At 36.8% G+C, this 16,529-nt stretch overlaps 3 protein-coding genes across 3 annotated transcripts; 1 reads left to right on the plus strand and 2 right to left on the minus strand.

Annotated features, from left to right (window-relative positions):
- Positions 1 to 6,593: 6,593 nt before the first annotated feature.
- On the plus strand, positions 6,594 to 8,590 carry CBG08704 (the record flags this gene model as incomplete). Its single annotated transcript, XM_002636353.1, has 5 exons — positions 6,594 to 6,741; positions 7,451 to 7,624; positions 7,998 to 8,183; positions 8,232 to 8,437; positions 8,492 to 8,590. 5 exons carry the CDS (start codon positions 6,594 to 6,596, stop codon positions 8,588 to 8,590), a joined length of 813 nt encoding a protein of 270 aa, XP_002636399.1.
- A 657-nt stretch (positions 8,591 to 9,247) lies between these two features.
- CBG08703 lies at positions 9,248 to 11,253 on the minus strand (the record flags this gene model as incomplete). The annotated part of the gene is made up of 7 exons (XM_045237304.1): positions 9,248 to 9,440; positions 9,486 to 9,760; positions 9,809 to 9,972; positions 10,020 to 10,229; positions 10,273 to 10,395; positions 10,442 to 11,114; positions 11,161 to 11,253. The coding sequence occupies 7 exons, from the start codon at positions 11,251 to 11,253 to the stop codon at positions 9,248 to 9,250; spliced, it is 1,731 nt and encodes a 576-aa protein (XP_045093781.1).
- Positions 11,254 to 11,656: 403 nt separating this feature from the next.
- Positions 11,657 to 12,806, minus strand: CBG08702 (the record flags this gene model as incomplete). The annotated part of the gene is made up of 5 exons (XM_002636351.2): positions 11,657 to 11,849; positions 11,892 to 12,163; positions 12,209 to 12,372; positions 12,419 to 12,628; positions 12,671 to 12,806. 5 exons carry the CDS (start codon positions 12,804 to 12,806, stop codon positions 11,657 to 11,659), a joined length of 975 nt encoding a protein of 324 aa, XP_002636397.2.
- Between the last annotated feature and the right edge of the window lie 3,723 nt (positions 12,807 to 16,529).

The following is a 16,529-nucleotide window of genomic DNA, read 5'->3' on the forward strand; positions in this document are numbered from 1 at the left end:
AAAGGCGCATCCCTTTGTCCAGAAAAAATATCTCGCCACGCGATGTATTGAAATGCATTTACAGTTATGTCGCGAAATGCTTTGAAATACATTTCGCGACGCTCATGCATTGAATTTCGAGGGCGCTGAAATGCATTTCAATACATATTTTCGCTACATGAATAACCCCATTAAGAAACAAAATGAAATAAAATAATATAGAGAAAAAAACAATTGAGAAAAATTGGTAGCGAGAAAAATATCGACTGGGTTTTAAAACTTAAACAGCCATTGAAATCCTTAGTTTGTAAAATTTGACAAGATTATTTTAAAGTTCTTCATTATGTGCTTTTCGGAAATTTCGAGACTCAAAAATTCAAAAAAATCATGCCTTTCAGCCGATGCCCAACAATTTCCACAAATCATTTTTTCATAAAAAGTGAAAATATGACACAAAATGAACAATGTGACAATGAGAAGTGAACATTTTCTGTCGTAACTTTTGAAAATTTTGAAATCTGGAAATTTTCAGATTCTCAGATTCTGAAGTTTCGAAGTTCTTAGATTCCGAAATTCTGAAGTTCCAAAGTTCTGAAATTCTAATAATACTGAGATTTTCAAGCTCTGAAATTCAGGTATTCAGAAAATCTCAAAAAAATTGTACCCCCGAATCGCAAGCATTGTACCTCTAAATGAAATGAGTTTTATCCCAGAATCATTTTTAGTATGTACCTGCTTGTACCCCTGAATCATTGCGCCCTCCGAATTTTTGGCCACTTCCCCAAGCAAAGGATCCGAGAAAATGTACTAAAATGCGCAAAAATATGAACTATAAGAACTAGCAATTGCGTCAAAATAGCAATTGTGTCAGAAATAGCAACTGTATTCACACATAGCAACTATTCCCATAGCAATTGTCTATTTGCCAGTTCTTCTTTTCCCTAATGTTTTGACCCACGCTTTTGAATGGAATGACCCAAAAAAGATTACTGTAGCTCATGAACCCTCCTCTCCATTCCTTCAAAAATACATGACAAACTAGCACCCGAGACGTCACATATTTATCATACTTGAAACACTACAAAAATCACCACAAATGAGCCCTCAGACACTAAGCCATTTCTCTTTTTGCTTTTTTTTTCCTTCATGATGCCCTTTTTATGGCGTTGCAAGCAGTTTTTGTTGTGTTGTGTATTTTCTTTTCCACCCACCACCACCACTTGCTGCTTCTTTGGTTCTGTGAAACGAGAAAAATGCGAACACAACAAAAAAAGTTTTTTTGCTCGGCTAGAAGACGTATAACCCGAACGAGGTCTAGAGAAAACGAGAAGGGAGATTTTCTCTTGAATTCAGGACGCTTTTCTGCATTCAAGGTTTGCATGTTTTCTGGACAAAAAGGGAGGGGATACTTTCTCTTGGCAATCAGAAGAGCATTGAATAGCCTATTTCTTCAAAAGGACTCCTCGGCTTCTATTTCCGTGGGAAAACTGTTTAAGATGAGGCATTTTTGAATAGGCGGAGAATAGTCAAGGTTCATAAAAACAAGCACTTGAAAGATTTATGTGGGATTCTGTCTTCAATTTTTTCTCTGAGTTTCCATAGAACTTCACAGGAATCGAACTTCTGTGTAATGCGGTTACACTCTAATGAGAAGGGGCGTGTTAGCTAGAAATTAATTTTTGATAATTCAAAAATTTCTCACTATTTCTCATTGTGTAGCACTGAGATTCTCTCGTTCCCAATTTATTAGTGTTTCATCGACCTAAAACTTTGCCACGCCCTTCTCGCTAGAGCGCATCCGCATACCACAGCAGTTTGAATCCTGTGGAAATTGCAAAAAAAACTTATAAGAAGATCATACCGCAAGGTTCTGTACTGATTCTTGCAAGGTCTTTATACTGATTCTGCGAATATTATCATCTCGACAGAATAACCAGTTTGAAGAACCACACTCTTGCATCAGCCGATTTTTTTAGTTTTGCAGAATTTTGAATTTTAAATCTGAACTCCAATTTGCTTCCCCTACACAACGCCTACAAAAAAACGACGTCGCACTTTTTCCCCCAGCTAAATCCCATTCTGTGTTCTATGTTCCTTTTTGTCTTTCTCTCTCTGTTTCCCTCTTTATACTTTTACCAAAAAAGAAAAAAACAAAAAATGTTGCCAAAAACTTTTCTAAACGAAATAAAAAAGAACTGCTTTCGAGGCTTTGATGGATTGCACGACGTCTGGTTCTCCACCCCGGCTACACTTCAAACGGCACTGAATGTGTTTTTTAGACATATGTTTTCCTCCTCTCTTTTTGAGCTCTTGTCATTTTGTTGTGTTCCATGTTTGTTCTGAGGGTCAGAAGGGATCCAAAGGATCCACCGACGCCTACGTTATTATTTATTTGCTTTTTTTCAACTGATCCTCCCAGTTGATTCTACCGGTTTTTCAAGCACTTTGTTGTCCTATTTCTAAGGTGATGGTAGTAGTGCTCTGGAGGTCATATGATAAGCAATGTTATGCTTCTCATCAGTCCAGTTTTTTTGAAATCTCTTGTCAGTTGATCTGTTTTTTCTCACATTCAGAAATTCGATATCTGTCACTTTGGAACACTTCCTGGAGAAACAATTTTCGATTTCAAAAAAATTTCAACATTCATCCGCTCGTATCAATGAGTATTTTAAATCATCAACCTGTCAATTTTCTGCACCCTTCGCCTCGGAAATAAATAGTTTGCGTTCCATTTTGTTTCAACTGATAAGATGATATCATTCATTTCCTCCTGGCGCCGCCGCGCACACAGCCCTTATTAATTTCTTGCTCAAGTCGTAGACACTATTTTTTTTCTTTTTTTCGATAACATTCTATTTTTCTTTCAGAACCTAATAAATATTACCACCACCTCGAATTCTTCTGTGTTCGCCTTATAGAAAAAGGGCAAAAAGAAGAAGTCACACCAGAGGCTGCTGCTACGTCATCTCTTCTGAAAGCTTTTAGAAAGGTGAGTGAATCATATTTAGAGAAGACAAGAACGAGAGGGAACACTTTATATTGTATGTGTGTAAGCATTAAAACAAAAGTGACCCGTCGCGCGGCACATTACAGTAATATAAAAAGGGTGGTGAATCAGTTTGAATGAGTTTTGAATGGCAGTTAGAACGACCTATTTTGACATTTCCCCCACTTTTCTCCATTTTGAAATTTTTTGTTTAATGAATATTGTTCGTTGAGTGTAATGAGCAGAGTTGTGATTTTTGATCACCTAACTTTTTTATACTAGTACAAAAGTGGCAGTGGGTCCCACAACGACAACTACCGTATCACAAAAAGTGTTTTTATTATTTTCCGGATTTATTAACTCGATCCTAGTTCGTTTTCGGTCAATTTTTTTTCACTTTATCAATTTTAGACGTGTTTGACGAAAAGCTTTCCGTCGATTTTTTTTTGTTTTTTTTTCCACAAAGTTAGTAAATCCAGAAAAGTTAGTAAATCCAGAAAAGTATTTTCAGGTTACGGTAGTTTTCGCTATGGGACCTTTCGGCGTCTCTCTTCCACGGCACCAATATGTTTGTACCAGGATAATAATAGTCTCAGATACAATACCTGAAAAAAATGCAGGTGTTTTTTAAACATTTTCTAATTAGGAAAAAAGTTAGCTAACCAAAGCTCGTATAGCTCATTCCATCTGGCTCCTTCACTTTCTCCAAATCAGGGCGTGACCGTTAGTCTGACGGCGCCAGATGGTTATCTGTGCATGGGATCGACCCCTGGTTGGACCCATCTGTGTTTCCCAAGGGAAAGTAGACTTGTAGAAAAAAAAATGTATTCCATTTCCTTTAATCTCTGAACCAATTTTCTTGACAACTTTTCCCTTTTTTTGAGATACCTAAATTTGCATAACCGGTCGTCTGGGGCGTAACCTCTTCAAGCGCACACCCTCACCAAAAACTTCTTTTCATCTACTTCATCTTTCTTTTTCTAACGGTATATATTTTTGGTGTCAAACTGGTATTTGTTAGTGGCCTCATCTATAGGTTAGTACAGTTCATCTACTATAAATTCTCGATTCTCAAGAGGTCAGATGAATAGGAGAGGAGAAAGAGACAGAAAAAAAGAAAAAGAAAGGAAATGATGGATCACTCGTTCTTCTTTCCGCAATTTATCTTTATCACCTTCTTCACAACGATAATGACAGTTGGCGGTTGAGGTTTGGAAGATGTGCTTCTTAGATTGTTTTTCTGTTTTGAACTTTTTTTTTAAGTACCGTATTTCCGTCAAATTTCAAGCTCAATTATCTCGATTCTTGTGAAAGTGTCTGTTTGTCAACTAATAAAATTTTTATCGCAATATCAATTATGTTTTATCAGTTGACAAAATTTTGATATCTTTTGAGAGAACCGAGATAATTTACTTTTAAGTGTGACGGCTTGAGTGGGCTTCTATTTTTCTACAGTATTCCGGAAATTCAGATAACTTGTATTATTATTAGGATTCCCTTTGGTTCATACAGTCTTCAGAATTTTACTAGTTTTTCTAACTTCCGTGTTTTACTTTAGTTATTTCTTTCTTTCCAGTCATCCTTATCGTCTTCCCGTTTTCTTTCGATTCCATACAGAAAATCTCATCTCCCAAAGACCGAAAGTTTTATCAAATTTCTAATTTGTTTGGAGGGGTATAGTCTCCTGACCCTTCTAAAAGAATCAGCCAGTCAAAACCACTTTTCTCTCTCTCCTTTTTTCAATTTTTCCGCCTGTCAACGTCGTCGTCTTGAACCGATCCGATTACATTTTTTGATGTATTTATGTTTTTCGAACCAACCCGTTTTAACACAACTATAGTTTACTGTATATACTGTAAACAAGTTTGTTCCTTAAGGGTAACAGGGAGTTAACAATTGTTTAATCTACCGTAACCATACTTGTGAACCTGGCCCTACCATAGTTTCTTTTAGAATCAATATTTTTAGACCACCAAAATTAATTATGATAGAGCTCGACTAGTACTACAAAATGCTACTATTTGAAAAATTGTACCTTGTCTATGAACAAAGTTATAAGCCATAAGGTAGTCGGAAAAACAGGTAGTGCCCGGACCAGTTACTTTATGGCTCCTAACTTTGTTCATAAACATGATACATTTTTTCCAAATAGTATCATTTTGTAGTATTCGTTGTGTTCTATAATATCTGTGTTAGTTACCGTAAAACCTGTATTAGAAGAGCCCCTCTAATTGAAGTGCCCCCCCCCCTAACGACCTCACGAAAAATAGAAGAGCTCCCTCTATTTGAAGGGCCCCTCTATTTGAAGTGCCCCTTTGACTATCTCCTTTGGTTTTCAATCGTTTTTTCCTATTGTTTTGATTGAATAATTGTCTAATTTTTAAAAAACTGGCACCTGAAAATTTGAATGCCGTCCCTCTATTACAGATGTTTATCTCGTTTGAGCGATTTTCACAATTAGGCTTGGAGTTTTCAATGCGAAAAAATTCGAGAAATTCTAGTGACGTAAATGTTACCAAGAAATCTGAATTTAATTTTGAAAAGTCTCACTAAATTCAAAGAAATTGATTTGGTTCGATACAATATTGGGTTTAAAAACCTCGTAAATCGGCACGAACGGCGCCAGCAAAATCAGGTGCCAGTTTTTTAAAATTTGACAATATTGGACATTTTGTTTTTATGAAGGAATTGTAATGGATTCTAAGTAGAAAAACGAAATTTTTTTCTGAACTATGAGGTCACTACAATAGAAGTTCCGTTCTCAGCGACTCACGAAAAATACAAGTGCCCCCTCTAATTGAAGTGCCCCCCTAGGGACCCCACGAAAAATAGAAGGGTCGGCCCTTCTAATACAGGTTTTACGGTAATTCAAAACTATTGATTCTAAAAGAAACTATAGCAAGACAAGAACTATAGCCTACAAGTTTGACCGTAACCCTGTAATTTCTAGATTTCTATTTTCACAGTCTGGCTTCTGTTGCAAGTACTGTTTGGAACACATTTTTGTATTTTGAATCATCAAAACCCACGCGACCCGCATTCCATTACACTTCTATAAAGCTCAATATTTACCATCATCATTCCTTTGCAACCCTCCGCTACCATCCCTGACATCATTCCTCCCCATATCTCTTTCCTCATTGACCACCACCTAGCTCCCTCCGATTCGATCCCTCGCTGTCTCCCCCAATCAGTTACCGAAAATAAACTGATATTCACCCTAAAAGAAGATATACTATTCTTTTTCTCGCGCGCGCCCGAGCGTAGGAGGATATGATCCTTCTCACCAGCTATGATACCCCACGGAGTCGCTGCGCCAGGTCTCCTTTCCCGTTCACCTCACAGCTACTTACATCATCAGACCAATAAAGATCAGTGCTCTCTCGCTCCCCGTTGCTGCTGCTCAGGGGCTCTCCGCGCTGGACTGTGTTTATTTTCACTTTCTAAACCTTCTTCCACCAAGCCGTTCCGCCCCGTGGCTCCGCCCTCCACTGGCGAGCCTCAAAAAGTTGCCTCTTTTGTTTGAAATTAGAAAGTCGCCACAAAGGTGCCATCCTGTCTCGATTCTTAGATTCTCTCTTGTCACCTAGCAGCTTATATCATAAGTATTGTATGAGTTTCAGATATAATGACGCGGACACTAATCACTGCCATCTTTGTTCTCGCTTTACTTCATACTTCTACTGCAATTCAATGCTTCGACTGCTACGGAACGGGTCCAGATCACAAAGAATGCAATCAGGAGAGGACGTGTCATGGTGTCGCCTGCATGATTTGTAAGTTTTTGGAAAAATTTTTGGATTTAAAACATTATTATGATTATAGATTCAAAAAACATAATTTTGGTTTTTTTCTTTACTTCTTCAGCAATTCATCCTAGCTAATAATATCGTAACACCTGTAATAGAAAGGGCTCCTAACTGTGCTAAAGATATAAAAAATTTGCCAACTAATAAAATGTTGGTTATATTATGATAAACAATTTATCAGCTGACAACTTTTTCATATCTTTGGCAGGTACCGAGATAAATTAGCTCAAATTCAAAAGCTGAGGGGCCATTCTATTACAGGTTTTACATATCTTTAGTTCTTATTTTTAACATTGTCTAGTTTGGATCTGAAATACTAAAAACTGCTCTGAAATTTTTAAAACTAGAAAAATTCACAAAATTAGATTCTTCATACTTCCTTAAATTTCATCCTAGACAGCATTTCTGATACCGTAAAACCTGTAATAGAAGGGCCACTTACTTCCAACTTTGAACCCATATATCTCGGTTTCTGTCAAAGTTATGAAAAAGCTGTCAACTACAACTTGTTTATCACAATATCACAAATATTTTATCAGTTGACATATGTTTGATATCTTGCACAGGAGTCGAGATAATTGAGCTCAGAATTGACGGTTTGGGTGGGCTTCTATTAAAGGAAAAACTGATCTTTATCCTTCCTATATTCCGATTTTAATGTCTCCAAAAGTTACAGTTGACGCCGGTGACAACAAAACAGCATCAGCTTTCTGCCTTCTAGCGATGAAAGGAAGCAAAATGGAAGAGTCGAAGGATGGTTGCTGGTTGGAGCCAGATGGAAAGGGAAAACACTGCATGTGTTTTACCGATTTCTGCAACAAGCTCGTCGATCGCAGAAACACTGATGAAGGTTTGTTGTTATTTTTGGCTTTCCTCCAAAGTTACGACGTGCGGATTATCAGTTCTGCTTTTCTTTCTTGCGCGTTTTTTGTAACTAAATAACTAACAAAATAGCACTTTTTCTTGCTCAGAGAGAGAGAGAGATAAAGAAATGACGCTAAGGCACTGTGCGCGCACAAATTGAACACATCGAGCAATTACGTCAGGACCCCTATCTCGTGTGTGCTTCGTCCGATAGACACTTATTAGTGGACGACATAGAGAGAGAAAGATAGGCAAATAGGGAACCAAGCAGACGGTCCGGCGCTAGCGGCGTCCGGCTGATGGGGGGGGGGGTTGCAGCAAATGAAGAGTAGAAAAGTTCAAACTTTATATTCTTACAGTTGATCCAATGGCTCCACTTCTTCCAACTGCCGAATTCCTGAAACAAAATCCATTGGTTGATTACGATACCCCAAATCTAGGAGACTACGCCGATGAAGGATCCCATCCAGCTCCACAGAATGCTCTCTTCCCATCTGCCGACAAACAAGATCCACGAGTCGCTGGTGTTGAAGATGAAGAAGACGGTAAGAAGACTTCGAAAATTTAATATTTTTCAATTGGTCCATTTTCAGATTTGGTCCCAGTTGGATTTGCCGATTACGAGGAGGTTGAGGAGAAGAGAAGAACTACAAAACACGACAAAACAACGACAAACACAGAAGCTACGCCAACAACCACTGAGGATGGTGTTGAATTGCCACACGACGCTGATTCGAATGTAGTGAAGGCTGATGATGAAGACGCGAGACGGCCAATGAGTAGAGTGCCAGAAGACAGAGTAAGTTTTTTTTTTCAATTTTTCAAAAAAATTAACCCAAAATGTTTTTTCCAGAAAGAAAACGAGGTGTCAGCTGCTTTCAAGCCTCCATCCTGGGTTCTTTTTGTCTTCCCAATGGCCGCCTCGTGGGCTAGATTCTGGAGCAGCTTCTGAACGTCTTCTTCTTCTCACTCATATTCACTTTTCATTCGGGTCCAATTGTACCCTTGTCGATCTCTTCAATCTCACTTTTTGAAAAGTTTCCGATTGTGACACTTCAATATAAGGGTCTTATCTTCTCCATCTCTCCCTCTTGGCAAATCTGAAAAGTTTTGAAAATCATCACCATTCCCCCATGAAAATCATCCCTCTCCATATGTATACCGTGTGATTCACGATCTCCAAGACGCTCTAGTTTATCCATCTAGTGCCTCGTTTCTTCTAGTACATTCTCTAGCTCCCTAAAAAATCTCTGTATAAATCTTGAATCCCCTCCCTGAATTGCCAGAGCCCCAGTCTTCCCATTTTATTACGTCATCGTATTGATTGAACTTGAATTGTTCTCAAAACTATTCCCCCACTCGAAATTTTCTATTGAACTAGATAATCCATTTTTGAAATGGAATCAATTGTTCATTCCCTCTTATATTTCATTTTCTAACTGATTTTGTCCTAATTTCTGTACACCTTGGGTCTTTCTGTTCTTTTCCTTTTCACCTGCTTGTTTCTACGTTTCGAAAACGCCCTTTTTAAATCTTCAAAATCCAAAATTTTCCAAACAAAATAAAAATTCAGATTTTGAGAGAAAGTTTTCATTTAACTAACACACAATTACAATTTATTTCCATACACAATTTCTTGATATTTCTTCCCACTCTTGTTGACTTCATCCAACGCTTTTAGTCTTCCATTTTGGAAATTATCTCTCATTTCACTCTTCGGATAGTCGATCTTGAAATATCTATCTGGATGATCTACGTTATACTTCTTCCAAATTTCCGGTACATTCTTTCCGTTTGGATTTCTGTATAATTTCAATTTAACTCAAAAACTACTACTCCAAACCAACCCATATTTGGCGAAATTGGTTACCGTAGTCCCCATAATATCCATCACTTTCAATTCCTCCTCAGTTGGACTGAATTTTCCCATTCCCTCTCCAACAATGAATTTTAACTCGGATCCGTGAGTGGCTGCCTTAAAAGCCAGCGTTGCTGCCATAGGAGGGTCGATTCCATCTTTGCAGTAGTAGTCGAACGAAGCCAAGTATACATTATTTCCGTATTTGGCACAGGATTTCGCAGTGTTCAATATACCAATGTTAAACCAGGCGTCCCCAACAAACTGAAAATTTAATAAAATCAAGTGTTATCAAATGCAGAATTTACTTACTTCAACAGTTCTTTTCATAACCGCATCCTTGTCTGTAGTGTCTACGTCTTTCATATAAAGCTCAACTAGCTTCTTTTTGTTTTCTTCAACATCATTCACCATGTCTTCCCCAAATAATAATGAGACAGTTTCGTTAAAGGGTTGTCCTTTTGGCACATTCATCACTAAAAATTACAAAAAGTTGTAGTTGAATACCAACATCTCTACTCACTAAAACTCAATCCCTCGTATTCTCCCACTGTCACAATGACATCCAATTTTGGAGCTTCTTTTCTGAGCTCATCCAAAGGTTTTGGGAAGAAGTCTCCATCTAGATTGGGTACAAATGACAAAAATCCGGAAGCTGGTCGTTTGAAATTTTCGACTTCAGTGAATTTCTCAGTCTCTTGATTTTGATACCATTTCAGAAGACTTTGTGAATCTGGAACATATTCCCTGATGTAAAAACCCATATGATCATTTACCTTCTCCATTGTAACCAAAATGCTTCGCGAATTCTCGGAAGACCTTAGCTTGTAAGTGTTTGGGACGAATTGCAAAGTCACAGAAGGCAGATCCAGAGTTAGCCATAAAGCGGTGGAACATCTCTGAATAAAATTTTGGCATTTACTGTTTGAGTGATTTGATGTTTACTGTTAGAATGAGGACTCAACGCCAGAAAATCAACACTAGCTCCTCCTGCACTAGTTCCGAAAATAGTGACATTATCTGGATCTCCCCCAAATGAAGCGATATGATCTTGTACCCATTTCAAAGCTAGTGTTTGATCCCACAATCCATAGTTTCCTTTCGATACTTCATCTCCGGTAGTCAAGAAACCAAGAGGACCAACACGATAGTTGGCGGACACAACAACGACATCTTTAAGTGGAAGAGTTCCAGATAAAGAGTAATCATCAAGCATTGAAGAGAATCCAACTTCGAAGCCTCCGCCGTAAAAATAAACCATAACTGGAAGACCTTTCGACTGAAAAAAGTATTTAGTAATGAGGAATTTCTCAAAACAAAAACATACGAATTCTGTTGGTTTTGTTCTAGGAGAAAAAACATTCAAGTTGAGACAGTTATCCTCAGCGAACTCTCGTACTCCCTTGAAAAACTGAAAACGAGTAAAATTAGAATAAAAAAAGATCATTCCGTAACTAACAGCGGCAAAAGAGCCAGACTGGGGACATCCGGGTCCATATTTGTAGCAATCGATCGGTTCCGTCCATTTATCCGCTGGCACAGGCTTTTTGTACTGAAGCTCTCCAATTGGAGCCTTCGCGAATGGAACTCCGAGGTATCCATCAACTATCTTTTCGCCCTAAACGTTTCTGGTGAAATTTAATTTTCACGACATTAGAACTTACATGTCTATAAATGTTTCCCCTGATGGGTCCACATGAGGAATTGAAAACTTCCTTGTTATTTTCAGGTTTCAAATGCGAGAGAAAACCACCCATTGAATTGAAAAAAAGAGAGGAAAAGAGTGAGAAAAACGAAAATAAAGAATACACTCAAACTGGCACGCCGAGAGGGCATTATATACATACGAGGGCAGAAACCACATAACACCGAAATACGGAAAGAGTAGACATTTAGAGAGTGTTCAAATTTGTGATTGTTTTATAGTTTTTTGATAAGAAGGTCTATAGGGAAAGTATCGAATGTAGCGTTTATAGTGTTTTGAGGAATCACAACAAGTTGACCTCTTTTTTTGCGAGAAATTGTTTCATTGATTCCCTGGCCACCTGCCCCGTTTACACCCCACTGGTTTTGTAAAACTAGTTACCTATTCTCCAAGAACACAAAATCAGAAAAGAGGTCAGAAATTTTTTATAAATATCGAAATCCAAAATTCGAAAGTTAAATCTTCCGTCCATAGACAATTTCTTGATATTTTATAGCATTTTTATTAATCTCGTCGTAGATATTCAGTCTTCCATTTTGAAAGTTTTCCTTCATTTCACCTTTTGGATAATCAATTTTGAAATATCTCTCTGGATGATCTTCACTGTACTTTTCCCAAATCTCCGGCCCATTCTTTCCATTTGGATTACTGAAATCGCAAATTGAAATCGGAAATTCATTTTCAGCTTACCCATATTTAGCAAAGTTAGCCACAAAAGTTCCCATCATATCCATCACGCTCAATTCTTCTTCAGTTGTTTTGTACTTTTCCATACTTTCTCCCAAAATATATCTCAAATCTGATCCGTGGTATGCAGCTTTGAATGGGAAAAGCATGGTAACAGGATTTTCGGAGTATTTGTTGAAGTAATCAAATGAACCTAGATAGACATTATTTCCATATTTTATACTTGATCTGACAGAATAGAGTGTCCCAATGTTGAACTCGGCATCTCCAATGAACTGCAATGAAACAAGCTTTGCTAGATATTCAGTGCTGAAACTCACTTCTATCATTTTCTTGGTGAGAGCGTTTGTATCGTTATCATCCACATTTTTCATGTAAAAATCTACAATTGTCTTCTTTGTTGCTTCGGGATCTTTTACTCGGTCCGCTGCAAAAATCTCAGAAACCACTTCATCGAAAGTTTTATTTTTTGGTTGGAAAGCCGCTGAAAATAGTTCTTATTCCTTAGCCAAAACACCCAAGACTCTCACCCATTATCAATCCTTCATACTCGGTTACAGTAACCAATACATCCATTTTTGGAGCCATTTTCCTCAGTTCATCAAATGGTTTCGGGAAGAAATCACCATCGAAATTAGGAATAAACGATAAAAAACCGGAAGCTGGTCTTTTAAACTTTGAAGTTTCGGTGAATATTTTGGGATTCTGATCTTGGTACCAGCGCAAGAGACTTGTCGAATCTAAAACTAATAATATTCGTGATGACGATTTTCTATTCTCACCGTTTCCAGTGTACCCCTGGAATTTAGCGAACTCTCTGAACACTTTTGCCTGCATTTCCTTCGGACGAATTGCAAAATCACAGAAGGCGGATCCAGAATTGGCCATCAAGCGGTGGAATAGTTCTGAATAAAGCATTTTTATTCAAGTGGTTCTAATTTTATTACTATTAGAATGTGGACTCAAAGCCAGAAAGTCGACACTAGCCGCTCCTGCACTAGTTCCAAAAATAGAAACATTATCTGGATCTCCACCAAACGAGGCAATGTGTTCTTGAACCCATTTTAGAGCTAGTGTTTGATCCCACAATCCATAATTTCCTTTCGATACTTCATCTCCAGTTGTGAAAAATCCGAGTGGGCCTACACGATAGTTGGCAGTTACAACAATCAGTCCTTTGAGTGGTAACGTTTTGGATACATATAAGTCATCAATTGTTGAGGATGCTCCGATTTCAAATCCTCCTCCATAGAAGTAAACTATCACAGGTAAGCATTTTGTCTGGAAAACCGTAATATGCGACAGCTAGTGTACAATAACTCACAAATTCGGCAATCTTTGTTCTAGGAGCAAACACATTTAGGTTGAGGCAATTATCTTCGGTATAGTTTTGAGGTCCTGGTGATGAAACTAAAATTTTAACTCATCGAAAATAGGCCCATACTCCCAGGGGGCATCGTGCTCAAAGGGGGCATACACTCATAGGGGTCACTAACTCATAGGGGGCATCCTGAAATTGTCTTTTAGGGGGCATCCCACCATGTCTCATAGGGGGCATCGGACCAAATGCTCCCAGGGGGCATTGATAGTCTCATAGGTGTCATTGAGATCAATTTGAGTACATGATTCTGAATATGATGAATTTTTATTTTTACATCTTTTTCGTAGTTTTTTGAGGAAAACAAACACAATTGAAGACTATCGAAGGTGTTATTTCGGAGGGTCAACTGGGTAGAATTTCGGCCAATAGTTCGGGGGTACAATGATTCGGGATTACAACTCATTTCATTCAGGGGTACAATGCTTGTGATTCGGGGGTACAGTTTTTTTTGATGGAGTTTCTGAATTCCTGAATGTCAGAGCTTGAAAATTTCAGAATTCTTAGAATTTCAGAACTTCAGAGCCTGAGAATTTCAGAATGTTAGAATTTCAGAACTTCGAAATCGCAGAACTTCAGAATCTCAATATTTTTGAATTTTTTAAAATTACGACAGAAAATTTTCACTTCTCATTGTCACATTGTTCTATTTGATGTTGTGTCATATTTCTCACTCATTATGAAAAAAATTGTGGAAATTGTGCTGTGCTGAAAGGCATTAGTTTTTTTTGAATTTTTGAATTTTTGAGTCTCGAAATTTCAGGAAAGCATACAACGGAGAACTGTAAAATAATCTTGACAAGTTTTACAAACTCAGGACTTTAAAGGGGGACTCCGACCAAAAATTTTTATTGCCTTAAAATGTTTCAAAAAATATATTTTTTCCTAATATTATTGCAAAAAAATTCAAAAAAAAAATCTTGATAAGTTTTACAAACCAGGACTTTAATGCTTAATTTATGTTTTAAAACTCAGTCGATACTTTCCTCTACCAATTTTTCTCAATTGCTTTTTTTTCTCAATTCTATTTCATTTTTTTCTGCTTCTCAATATTCCTTCGGTTTTTCCCAATTTTCCCTTTTTTCCTCAATTTTTCGTTTTTTTCTCAATTTTCGTAGTAATTGAATTTTTTCTCATTTTTTTCATAATTTTCTAGATCATTGAATGGAGGAAACAATCACAATTTAGTGATTTACACACAAAAATTCAAAAATCCCAAAAATTGGCCCAAAATGAGCTATTTTCTTTCGAAAATTGATTGCACAAGCAATAAAACATTACAAAAATTATAAAATTAATTTTTTTCGATTAATTATCACGAAAATTTGAGCAAAAACGATGGAAAACGAAGGAAAACGGAGAAAAATCAAAAATAAAATTTTTCAGCGATGACGTCACAATCCATGGCCGTGGCCGAGGTGGGGAGTTTTCTCTTCCATGGGAAAATTTCGAAAAATTCACAGCTCACGCTCTCCCACAGAACAATTCCGAACTGTAAATTAATTTTTGATCTACAGAAAAAAAGTTTGGCGCGATCACAATTGCAGGTCTAAAACCATAATTTCAGAATGTTTTATCTGATTTTGTGGAGTTCCAAGATGATTCAAATGATTCTTTAAAAAATAATTAGTGGTTCATGTATAATTATAGATTCATGTATGGTCGTTTTCCGGAAGAAAAAATGTCAAAAATGATCATTTTTGAAAGTTTTTTACAAAAAAAATCTATCTCCTCTTTCAGTTTTTGACATTTCTAAAAGTTCTATAGCTCAAAAAAACCGCAATTATTTTCTCTACATTTTCTATGGATGAATTTTTATTAATTCGTCTGATAAAACTTTTTTATAATCAAAAAACAACGCAGGAATGCGATTTTGTGCAATTTCATGAGGTTTTTGAATTATAAAAAAAGTTTTATCAGACGAATTGAAAATTCATCCATAGAAAATGTAGAGAAAATAATTGCGGTTTTTTTGAGCTATATAACTCCTAGGAATGTCAAAAACTCAAAGAGGAGATAGATTTTTTCTGTAAAAAACTTTCAAAAATGACCATTTTTGACATTTTATCTTTTCTTCCGGAAAACGACCATACATGAATCTATAACCATTAATTATTTTTTAAAAAATCATTTGAATCATCTTGGAACTCCACAAAATCAGATAAAACATTCTGAAATTATGGTTTTAGACCTGCAATTGTGATCGCGCCAAACTTTTTTTCTGTAGATCAAAAATTAATTTACAGTTCGGAATTGTTCTGTGGGAGAGCGTGAGCTGTGAATTTTTCGAAATTTTCCCATGGAAGAGAAAACTCCCCACCTCGGCCACGGCCATGGATTGATGGCGTCATCGCTGAAAAATTTTATTTTGGATTTTTCTCCGTTTTCCTTCGTTTTCCATCGTTTTTGCTCAAATTTTTCGTGGTAATGAATCGAAAAAAATTAATTTTATAATTTTTGTAATGTTTAATTGCATGTTCGAACTATCTTATAGTTCATATTTTTGCGCATTTTAGTACATTTTCTCGGATCCTTTGCTTGGGGAAGTGGCCAAAAATTCGGAGGGCGCAATGATTCAGGGGTACAAGCAGGTACATACTAAAAATGATTCTGGGATAAAACTCATTTCATTTAGAGGTACAATGCTTGCGATTCGGGGGTACAATTTTTTTGAGATTTTCTGAATACCTGAATTTCAGAGCTTGAAAATCTCAGTATTATTAGAATTTCAGAACTTTGGAACTTCAGAATTTCGGAATCTAAGAACTTCGAAACTTCAGAATCTGAGAATCTGAAAATTTCCAGATTTCAAAATTTTCAAAAGTTACGACAGAAAATGTTCACTTCTCATTGTCACATTGTTCATTTTGTGTCATATTTTCACTTTTTATGAAAAAATGATTTGTGGAAATTGTTGGGCATCGGCTGAAAGGCATGATTTTTTTGAATTTTTGAGTCTCGAAATTTCCGAAAAGCACATAATGAAGAACTTTAAAATAATCTTGTCAAATTTTACAAACTAAGGATTTCAATGGCTGTTTAAGTTTTAAAACCCAGTCGATATTTTTCTCGCTACCAATTTTTCTCAATTGTTTTTTTCTCTATATTATTTTATTTCATTTTGTTTCTTAATGGGGTTATTCATGTAGCGAAAATATGTATTGAAATGCATTTCAGCGCCCTCGAAATTCAATGCATGAGCGTCGCGAAATGTATTTCAAAGCATTTCGCGACATAACTGTAAATGCATTTCAATACATCGC

Source organism: Caenorhabditis briggsae, assembly GCF_000004555.2.
Source record: "Caenorhabditis briggsae complete genome, chrV, whole genome shotgun sequence".
NCBI lineage: Eukaryota > Metazoa > Nematoda > Chromadorea > Rhabditida > Rhabditidae > Caenorhabditis > Caenorhabditis briggsae.